The sequence below is a fragment of the Marmota marmota genome, unplaced genomic scaffold, assembly GCF_001458135.2.
Source record: "Marmota marmota marmota unplaced genomic scaffold, marMar, whole genome shotgun sequence".
Taxonomy (NCBI): Eukaryota; Metazoa; Chordata; class Mammalia; order Rodentia; family Sciuridae; genus Marmota; species Marmota marmota.
In genome coordinates, this window is record NW_026000272.1 from 13,494,724 (window position 1) to 13,506,501 (window position 11,778).

Sequence of the window (11,778 nt, forward strand, 5' to 3'; positions counted from 1 at the left end):
TTTTTTTTTTTTTTTTTTTTTTTTTTGGTACCAGGGATTTGAACATAGAGGTGCTAAACTACTAAGCCACATCCCTCGCCATTTTTGTTCTTTGTTTTCAGACAGGGTCTCACTGAGTTGCTTAGGGCCTCGATAAGTTGCTGAGGCTGGCTTTGAACTTGTAACCCTCCTGCCTCAGCCTCCTAAGTTGCTGAGATTACAGCTGTGTGCCACCATGCCCAGCATCTAACTTTCTTTTCATTAGTGTTAACATGATATCTCTTTCTCTATTCCTTTTCATTTATATGTTTTATGTTTCAATTGTATTTCTTGTAAATAGCATGTTTGGGCCTTGGTTTTTTATCCCTTCTGAAAATATCTGTCTCTTAACTAGAATATTTAACCAATTGGCACTTAAAATAGGCATTAATATGGTTGAATACCTATCATATTTGTTGCTGTTTTCTATTTGTTGCCCTTGTTTTTTTTTGTTTTGTTTTTTTGTACTAGGGATTGTACTAGAGGCATTTAACCACTGAGTCACATCCCTGACCTTTTTTTTTAAAAAAAATATTTATTTATTTTTTATTTGTGGGTGGACACAATACCTTTGTTTTATTTATTTATTTTTATGTGGTGCTGAGGATCAAACCCAGGACCTTGCACATGCAAGGTGAACACTCTACCACTGAACCATAACCCCAGCCCACATCCCCAGCCTTTAAAATTTTTTTTTGAAACAGTTTCACTAAGTTGCTTAGGGCCTCACTAAGTTGCTGAGGCCAGCTTTGAACTTGAGATCCTCCTGTCTCAGCCTCCTGAGCCACTGAGATTACAGGTGTGAGCCACCATGTCTAGCTTCTTGCCCTTGTTCTTGTTCTGTTTATATCTTCTACATTTTTCTGTTTTTTTTATTGTTTTAATTTAGCATTTTATAGGATTCCATTTTCTCAGCATAATAATAATAATGTTTAAAACTGTTTTTTAGTGATTGCCCTGGAGTTTAAAATATACATTAACATCGAATCCCAGTTTATTTTCAAATAATACCATACAAGATATGCACTATATCCACATTTATTACAAATGCCTTATAATAACAAGTTTGTCCTAATCACTTCTTTATTTCATCATTAATGTTATTCATTTCACTTATATATAAGCATACCTAAGTGTATACATATACACAAATAATCAAATACATCATTGCTATTTTGAATAGTTTATTTTCTCTTAGGTAAGTTAAGAATGAGAAAAAAATGAAAATTTTTATTTTGTCTTCACTTATTCCTTTTCTATTCTTTTCTTGTTTATGTACCTTCAAGTTTCTGATTTATATCATTTTCCTTTTCTCTGAGGAACTTTTTTTTTTAACATTTATTGGAAATCAGGCTTACTGTTGACAGTTTTTGTTTGTCTAAGGAAGTCTTAGTTTTCCTTCACTTTTGAATAACAGTTTCACAAGGTACAGAATTTAAGATTGGTGTTTTTTTCCTCAACATTTTAAATAGTTTACTGCACTCTTTTCTTGCTTGCATGTTTTCTGAGAAGTCAAATGTAACTTTTACCTGATCTCCTGAATAGATAAGCTTTTTGGTTCTTCTATCTTCTTCCAAGATTTTATTTTATTTGTCTTTTTTTTTAATTTTCTGGTGTCTGAATATTATATGCCTAGATTATTTTGCATTTATTCTCCTTGTTGTTCCCTCAGATTCCTGGATCTGTGTTTGGTGTCTGACATGAATTTTGGTGAAATTCTCAGCCATTATTGTTTTTAATATGCCTTCTATTCATTTCTTTTTTTCAATTAAATTTATTTTATTTTATTTTTTACACAAATGAAGCACAGCTTTTCATTTCTCCAGTTGTACATGATGTAGTCACACCATTCGTGTAATCATACCCATACATGGGGTAATATTGTCCATCTTATTCCACCACCTTCCCTCCTACACATCCCTTCCCCTCCCCACCCTCACCTCTGCTCAATCCAAAGTTCCTCCATTCTTTCCTTGCTCTCCCCATTATGGATCAGCATCCACTTATTAGAGAGAACATCTGGCCTTTGGTTTTGGGGGATTGGCTTACGTTGCTAAGCATGATATTCCTCAACTCCATCCACGTACCTGCAAATGCCATAATTTTATTCTCTTTTAATGCTGAGTAATATTCCATTGAGTATATATACCACAGTTTCTTTATCCATTCATCTATTGAAGGACATCTAGGCTGTTTCCACAGTTTAGCTATTGTGAATTGAGCTGCTATGAACATTGTTGCGGCTATATCACTGTAGTATGCTGGGATTACAGGTGTGAGTGGGATAGCTGGGTCAAATGGTGGTTCCATTCCAAGTTTTCTAAGGAATCTGCATACCGCTTTCTAAAGTGGTTGTATCATTTTGCAATTCCACCAGCAATGTATGAGTGTGCCTTTCCTCCCACATCCTCACCAGCAATTATTGTTGTTTATATTCTTGAAAACGACTATTCTGACTGGAGTGAGATGAAATCTTAGAGTAGTTTTGATTTGCACTTCTCTAATTGCTAGAGATGTTGCTTGCTTTCCTTTATTTCTGGTATTCCTATTACATATATTTGCTTCTCAGTTCCCACTCAGGTGGGACAGGATGGCTAGAGGGGAATGGAGTTGGGTGTTTTCCCTTCCTCCACACTGAAGGGTAGAAGATGGTTGGTGTTGAGCATTTCTCTTCTCCATGTCGGTTTAGCTCTCATGAAATTCTAATAACTTGTGTGCTGGTAGTTTCTCCTGAGGGCAGGACATTTTAAGAACAGACTGTTCTGGTGTTATTCAACATGGCTACTTTCCCCCTCCTCCTGTATAAAGCATGAGGATATTTCCTCTGTTCTTCACTGGGACAACTTGTAGGGCTTCTGGAGATAAAACTCAAAGAAGTGTGGCTGTATTCCCTTAATACTGACCCCGCCCCGGAGTTCTCAATTCTCAGGTATATCCATAGTGAGCCCCTACCAATCTTGTCAATTAATGCTTCAGGTTTCCCTGCCTGGTCCTGATTCCTGTAGAGGCTTCTAATTGTGGGTCTTTCCTCTGATAAATTGTAATTCTTCTTATCAGCTGTCACTCAACTTTTTGGAGTAGCAGTGCTCTTATGGCCTCACTTTTCTAACAGATCTAAGAAAAAATCTGTTTGCTATTTTTTCATTTTGTTTAGCTATTTACTTCTTGTAAGATGAAGTAACAACATCCAAGTTCGTTGTATGCTGGACTGGAAATCAGAAATCATCTTTATTCTTTTTAATATAGTTGTTTACAATAAGAACTACTTTAACTGTATTCCCTAAGGTTTTATATGCTGTGTATCATTTTAATTCATTCAAAAATTTCTCATTAGAAAATTTGTGTTTGTGCTTGGATTATCTATAGGGGTCAATGTTTCTTTTCCATCACTGGATTAACTTCAGAGAATATCAATGCTTTCAGAACCCTGTATTTATATTTTTAGAGAATAGTTTCTGAGGAATAAAGGAACTGAAAGTAGATAAAAGTGGCTGGGAGTGGGGGTTACAATTTAACCCCTAGCTTTTAAAGTTACCCTGTGGCCTGTAACCTTCTAAGTTAGTGATTCTTAACCAGCAGCAGTATTTCCCTTTAGATGATACTTGGAAATATCTGGACACATGTTTGGTTGCTATAATTGGGCTATGAGGTAGGACACACCTTACATCTAGTGGGTAGAGGCCAGGGATGTTGCTAAACATCCCATGATGCACAGTGCATCCGCTCATATCACAGGGATCATCTGATCTGAAATGTCAGTAATGCTGCTGTTGAAAAACACCCTTTAAACCTCTTAAATTAATCAGACTATTTCTCACTCACCCAGCACTTGCCTGTATAATAGCTCACTACTTGTTCACAATGGTCCCTGAGGTAGCTGAAATGTCACAATCTGAGATGAGGTGAGTTAAGCATTAAAACTTAAGTAACCTGTCAGTCAGTAGCAGAGTCAGGATTACCATCCTCCAGTCCAGTTGTTTCCTAGATAGTCCACAGCTAGCTACCTGTGCCTCCACTTGCTTGGTCCATTCCACCTTTTAAAAGCAGACCATCATGCATTGCCTTGTGAGTACAGCCACTCTTTAGTATCTTTGGGTAATTGGTTCCACGACCCCCTACCCAATAACAAAATCTGTGAATGCTGTGTTCCTTATATAAAAGGGCACACATAGTATTTGCATATAATAGTGTACATCCTCCTGTATACTTTAAATAGTTTCTAACTACTTATAATACGTAATAAAATGTGAATGCTATGTAAATAGTTGTCATACTATATTATTTACTGAAAAGAAAAAAAGTTTATATATGTTCAGTACAGATGATATTACTAAAAATATTTTCAATAAAAAATACTTTCAAGCCAGGTGCCATGACACATGTCAGTAATTCCAGTGGCTTGGGAGGCTGAGGCAGCAGGATTGCAAGTTTAAAGCCAGCGATTTAGGCCCTAAGCAACTCAGTAAGACCCTGAATCTAAATAGAATACAAAATAGGGCTGGGGATGTCGATGTAGCTCAGTGGTTAAGTGTCCCTGGGTTTAAACTCTGGTACCAAAAAAAAAAAAGGTGACTTTTTTTAGGTGTGTGTGTGGGGGGGGTGCTGAGGATGGATTCCAGGGCACCACATATGCAAGGCAGGTGCTCTGCCACTGAACTATATACCCTTTCCAATATTTTGTGATGCTTGACATACAGTTATCCTTAAATTATCTTGGCATTGAATCTCTACATCTTAAGGTAGTCGGTCTCAATTTTCTCATCCATAAAATGGGGATAATAATCCTTTGTTAACTAACTGAGCCCTTTCCTGAGAATCAAATTATTCAACACACATGAAAGTATTTTGAACTTGTAAATGGAAAAGCTCCTCCAGATATGGGTGACTCTGAAAAATTGTGTTTGTATGAGTTATGCAATGTAACCAGTTGTCAATTATTAGAATACCTTGCTAGATCAAAATAAAGTGCATTCAGATTCTGTGCTCCTTACTTATAGTGCCAACCTAAATAAATAAGGCCTTTATTTTGCTAGTAATTTGGTTAAAATATCTAAAGCTATATTAGACCTTGGACTCTCTTGACAATTATAATACCTTAACCTTTTTTTTTCCATAGGTGTTACAGAACATCTTGGACACTGAAAGAGAATATGCTAAAGAACTTCAGTCTCTTCTTGTTACTTACTTGAGACCCTTGCAATCCAATAACAAGTAAGTTTTTCCTTTGAAACTCCTTGCTAAATAAAGAAAGATAATGTCAGCATATGGAGTCATTACTCTTATGTCACTGAATAATTGATTTTGCCCTTTAGAAGAATTTCCACAGATCACAGGTTGCCAAGAACATGGTCAGGGCAACAGAAATTATGCAAGATGTTGCTCTGCGAGAGCTTGGCTTGCTTTCTGTGGAAGGAAGGAGTAGATATGAATTTCTCCTGTTACAATTTTTTATTTTGTACATTTTTGTGTCTTTCCTTATTTAAGTTTTTTTCAAAACGTAATCAAGAAATACTAATTGCACATATTTATGTGATACAGTATAAAGTTTTTAAAAAAATTTTTAGTTATAGATGGACACAATATCTTTATTTTTTATTTTTATGTGGTGCTGAGGATTGAACTCAGTGCCTCACATGTGGTAGGCAACTGCTCTACCACTGAGCTACAGCCCCAGCCCAGTATGAAGTTTTAATACATATGTGTAATGATCAGATACAGCAGATTGGTGTATCCAGCACCCTAAATATGTTTTCTTTGTGTTGGGAATCTTCAAAAGCCTCTCTACTAATTATTTTTAAATATACAATTAATTGGTATCAACCATGTTACCCTATGGTGCTATAGAATATTAGAAGTCATTCCTCTTATCTAGTTGCACCTGTTAAACATCCTCTTCCCTTCCTCCTTCCTCACACCCTTCCCAGGTTCTGGTAACCATTATTTCACTCTCTGCATCTATTAGATGAACTTTTTAAAAAAATCTTCCATGTATCTAGTACATTTTAAAAGTGGCATGTCTTATTTACCATTACTAAGGACTTGCTGGTGCTTTTATTGAGAAAGCACATAAACTGGAAATTCTCGTGCACATTTGGTATTTCCTTGCCAGGACAGAACTTCTTTGCCATGCTGTGAGAGTGGAATGCATGTAGCATTTTATAGATATTCATAACAACAATTCAAGACAGTCTTTCGCTGAGCAAATGTGAATGATAATGAGATATCAAAATGTTTATTTTTTTATTTTTTATTACTTTCTCATGACAATACAATGATCTTGACATATCATACATTTGAGTCAAATGGGGTATAGTTTCTCATTTTTCTGAGTGTACAGATTGCAGAATCACATTGGTTATACAGACATGTGTATACATACAGCAATACTAGTGTCTATTTTATTCTGCTGCCCTTGTTCTTTAAAACAAAAATGTTTGAACCTTATTTTGGTGTTAGAAATTTAAAGTGATTGTCAAAGGCCTGAAATGAAAACTTAGTTTTTACAAAAGAAAACTCTTGTCCATTTAATTTTTTATGCTTGTAGGCATAGCATATTTAACATATAGGGGCTAACTGCTTTACTTGTATTATTTTAATTGATTATATATCACTAGAGATCGTGATACATAAATAAAATAGAAAATTTAGCAATCAATCCAAGGAATGAAGGACAAAAGTCTCCCCTTTAATCTCCATAGGAACTGACTTTTATTTATTTATTTATTTTTGTACTGGGGATTGAACCCAGGGCTGCTCCTTTATGTTTTTTTTTTTTTATTTTGAGGCAGGATCTTGCTAAGTTTCCTTGCCTAGACCTTGAACTTGCTTACTTTTGCTAGACAGTGGCCTACTATCAACTTAAATGAGTTTTTCGCTATTTGTCTTCCTTTTTAAAAATTATGTTTGTTCAGGTTTGTCTTGCTGAATTTCTGGCTTATTCTCATGGCATTATAGGAATCTTTCTTCAGTATGAAAGGATTGTGTATTCTCTTGTGGGAAGAGTTTGAACATGATCAGCAACATTGTTCTGGGCTGTTATTGCTATTCGAACTATGAAGTTTGATATGAATCATAGTTCTTAGAGTTAGATGGCACCTCAGGGTCCAGTGCCCTGGGAGAAAATTACTATCTCCATTGCACAGACTTAAAAAGAGAGACTGAAGCTCAGAGAGGTTTCCTGCCTTGTCTGTACGCAGACAGTAAGAGACCCGACTGGATCCACCATGTCTCTTGACACCAGGTGAAATATGCTCTTTGTTTTCTGGAGGTGACAAGCAGAGGACAGAGGAATTTAAGTGGTAAACCTGGGAGGGGAGGGGGTAGTATTTCAAATGAGGAAGAGACTGATTAGCAATCAAGACACAGTGAGAGGAAAAGATAGGCCAAGAGCCAGGGCAGGGGAGGTGAGAGACCTGAGTCAGACCTGCATTGTTCCTAAATATATTTGGTATGTAGTTGTAGTCAGTTTCCATTAGTTCTGTCTATCTGGTCGATCCCAGAGTGATCTCAGAAAATTAGAGTGTTTATTGTCTGATCCTGAAGGTGCCAGAGAAGCCCCCTGTCAGGCTTAAGTAAGCTCCTGATTCGGGCCTTTGCTGCTACAAAGAGCAGCAAGCAGAGAAGCTGGCCGCTAGCAGTTTCGCTTTTATCACCCATCACTGGGGTTTTCCAGCTTGTTGTTCAAGAGGGCATTATAGCAGAAGAACTGGAAGCTTTTACACTCTAGGGGTTACTGGAGATGTTTGTCTGGGTCTTCCCATTTTTTATTAGCAAAAATATTCTCTTGGAAATACTTTCCAAGGATCATTTTATTCTTAAGGAGAAAGAACAAGCGGCAAACACTAATCTGTTGAGTAAATCTTTGGAAAATTTTCTCTTTAGAAGTGGTTGGGAGCATGGAATCTGGAGATAGGATGTTTTGTTTCAACTTCTGTCTTTGCAATTCATTGGCTTTGTGACTTTGGTTGGTGTGCTTAACCTCTCTGGGTCTGGGTTGTCTAACCTGTAAAATAGATACAGCAGTAGTACCTACCCCATACAGTTATTATAAGGTTGTTAAAATGAGTTCTTATTTGTTAAAAGCTTCCAAACAGTAAGGGAAAACTGGACAAGAACATTCTTCATAGAGAGGCCCTAGGTAAAATTATTCAATTTGCTTTTATTTGATTCTACTCCATTACAAAAATGAAGAAATAAACATCAGTACTATTCTCTTCCTCTTACTTTCTTTCATAAAGATTTCTTTTAGTTGATTTATGAGCATTTTAGTTCAGGAGAAAGATGATTTTTCTGTTTTTTTTTCTTCTGTGCATTATTTGAGCATATGTCTTTCAATTGCTTTTCTGGTTTTCCCAGGAGAAGGTACACAAAAGTTTTTACACTTATTCCTAGCCCTGATGTATATTTTATCTATTTAGATTACTTAGGTTTTTATACACTTGTTATTGATTTTCCTCATGTGTTTATAAACTACCGAAATGCCACCGTATTACCACTCATTTTGTTTAGAATTGTTAACATAGGAAAGGGAGACCAAAGAAAGAAACTTAAAAAGTTGCCCAAGACCAAGAGTTGGTGTAAATTAAGAAGCAACAGTTAAAATACAGGGATTGCTACCTTCATATTTGCCAGACATTAGCAATCCCTCTGCTAACTAGACTATAGATAATGTAACAGCATCCTTCAATTCTGTTAACTGAAACTCCGTGCATTATTTTTTTTTTTCAGTCTGAGTTCTGTGGAGTTTACATCTTTACTAGGAAACTTCGAGGAAGTATGTACATTTCAACAAACACTCTGTCAAGCCTTGGAAGAATGTTCAAAGTAAGTGTGGCATATTTGTTAGGATGGCCAGCAACATTGAGTTGTTCTTGTCTTATCTGTTGCCTTACATAAGGATGCTTTATATTTATCCATTTGCTTTAGTTTTGATACATTGTCCCAGAACAAAATAACAATACAGAGAAGATGCACTAGGTGGTGTTGTTTGCAGTGTCAAAGCACTAGATGTATATCAGGGCTGTACATTTGGTAAATTATTTCTGACTTTAATTTAAAATCATATCAATTTACTACTTCTGGTCACTTTAAGAGATACATAAGTTCTTTAATTGACCATGGATGACACCTTTGACTCTGATTAAATATTTTCTTTGGTACATTGCAAATTACATGGAAATGGCATTCAGATTATTCTATTTCACATGTTTGTTTTCTCTCATGGGAATTGAACCCAGGGTCTTGTGCATGCTAAACATGCTCTCTACTACTGAGCTACACCTCCAGACCATTTTCTTCTCTTTTACTCATTCCTAGAATTGTGTCTATTATATTAGGTGTTCAAACACATAAAAGTGAGGGAAGGAAAAGTATATCTTTATATGAACTACAAAATAATTTGATGGCTGGTTGCTGAGGCATTCAACTTTGTACTACAAAGTTAACAGTCCTAGTCATTGTGCAATGTATTTCTGTTGCAAGATTAATTTTCTAAATAGCGTATCTTGGAGATATGGGTAACTTTCATCTCTATAAAGAAAATGGGGGTAGTTGCCTGTTTCTTTGGTTTTATGGGACCCGGAGGGCTGTCCAGGGAGAAAGATGGAAAGATCTTAAACTACAGAGACCTGAGGAGCCACTTCAAATGCCAGTAGAGATCTAGATATTTGATATGGAAAGATGTTTACTGAGAAGGGCAGTTTTGCAAACTAGATTCATGATCTTTGTTTGCTGTTCTATGGAGAAACACGTAGAAATAAAAGTCCATGGAATATGCCAAAATTATTATAGTAGATATAATTGAAGGGTGTGATTTTGAGTAAGTTTTTCTTTCTCGTGCTCCTCTGAGTTTTCTACAAACAAAAGGGATGACTTTTAATTTTTAAAATTAAAAAAATCTTGAGGCCACCCTGCCTAGCAACCACCAGGCCAAAAGGACTATATCATATTCTTTTGTGGTGTGTAGCTTTTGGATTTGATTAGTTTTGTCTGTACTTCATATAAACCAGTCAAGAGTATTTTTAATGTGTCAAGCTAAATTTGACAAATGTATGAAAGATGATATATCATGAGCTTTGTAATGTTTTGAACAACCAATAAAAAAATAAAAAAATAAAAAAAGCTAAATTTGAATATAAGCATCTTAGAAATAAACAAACAACCCTACCTACTAATTCTAGGTAAGCATCTGACATATGTGTTATAGCTGTATTTGGTGGTTAGAGTTTAAAGCAGTGCTCAAAAAAGCCTATATTTCATGGATAAAATGGTTTTAATACAGTTTCATTTTTATCCATGGCAAAACAGTCAAAAGGTTTACATGCTGCCAAGTTTAACTGGAACCATCTTTCACCTTCTGTTTCCTATTTTACATTCTGCATTTCACCTGTTTCTCTTACAGATTTCCAGAAAATCAACACAAAGTAGGAGGTTGTCTGCTGAATCTCATGCCTCATTTTAAATCTATGTATCTGGCTTATTGTGCAAATCATCCTTCAGCTGTAAACGTGCTTACCCAGCACAGGTAAATTGCTAATATTTTCCCAACTATGTTGTTTTGTAATAAGATCCTTTCTTAGGACTGCCTCATTTGGAAATCCAAGGCCTCAGTTGAACTCTTGGTTATCCATGTTCTTGATTCCAGGAATTACTTCATTGTTACATGAGTTGGTCATTAATCCAACACATACTTTATTGAGCACCTACTATGTGTAAGGCCTTGTACTATCTGATGGGAATTTAGTAGTGAACAAAGAATAGAAGAACCCTTCCCTTGTGGAACATAGATTCTTGAGGGAAATACAGGTATTAAATAAAACATTGTGAACACATAGTATTCCAAAAGCGTAATTAAAAGGATCTGGGAGAGTTTGGTAATGTGGCATGAACTTAGCCTTCCCCGCTCGATGAATGTTTTATTGGAGTATTATTATATTATTATTCAATGTTTATTGAATATTTTGTGGGTAGAGGAAGTCACTTCTCGAAACAGGTATTGGTAAGGAATGGTGAAAGAAGACCAACACTTGTGCGAGCTGTGTGCCACGACCTTTAACAAAGGGTTCCAATGATAATTTACACAAATATAAATTGTTTCAGGTTCATGAAGAACAATAAAATAGTGTCTCCTTTAAGAATAAGGGTCTTGGGGCTGGGATTGTGGCTCAGCAGTAGAGTGCTCGCCTAGCATGGGTGGGGCCCGGGTTCGATCCTCAGCACCACATAAAAATAAAGGTATTGTGTTGTGTCCATCTACACCTAAAAAATAAATATTAAAAAAAAGAATAAGGGTTTTGGGGGCTGGGGTTGTGGTTCAGTGGTGGAGCACTTGCCTGGTACATGTGAGGTACTGGGTTCAATTCTCAGCACCACATAAAAATAAATAAAATAAAGGTATTGTATCCATCTACAACTAAAAAATATTTGAAAAAAAATAGAATAAGGGTCTTGGGCTGGGGATATAGCTCAGTTGGTAGAATGCTTGCCTCGCATGCAGAAGGCCTGGGTTCAATCCCCAGCACCACATTAAAAAAATAAAGAAGAATAAAAGTCTTTCGAAGCGACCAGGATGAATGCCACAACTCTCCTACCTTTCCTTAGCTTCAGACTACACATCCCTGACACATTCGCTGACACATTCATCTGGACCAGAAAACTGTATGAGAGGCTCAAAGGTGCAGCTTGCCTTTTGATGTCGTATGTTAGAAATCCAAGTGGGACAATAGCAAGACCCACACTCAGGGGCTTTTTTTTTTTTTTTTT

At 36.2% G+C, this 11,778-nt stretch overlaps 1 protein-coding gene across 5 annotated transcripts in view; it reads left to right on the plus strand.

Moving 5' to 3' along the window:
• Positions 1-11,778, plus strand: part of Arhgef6 (Rac/Cdc42 guanine nucleotide exchange factor 6) — a 105,846-nt gene that overhangs the window by 57,321 nt on the left and 36,747 nt on the right. For all 5 annotated transcript variants that reach the window (XM_048797020.1, XM_048797021.1, XM_048797022.1 and 2 more), the window contains 3 exons: positions 5,135-5,229; positions 8,746-8,841; positions 10,418-10,540. In XM_048797020.1, coding sequence (XP_048652977.1) covers positions 5,135-5,229; positions 8,746-8,841; positions 10,418-10,540 — 314 coding nt within the window. The remainder of the gene's footprint in view (positions 1-5,134; positions 5,230-8,745; positions 8,842-10,417; positions 10,541-11,778) is intronic.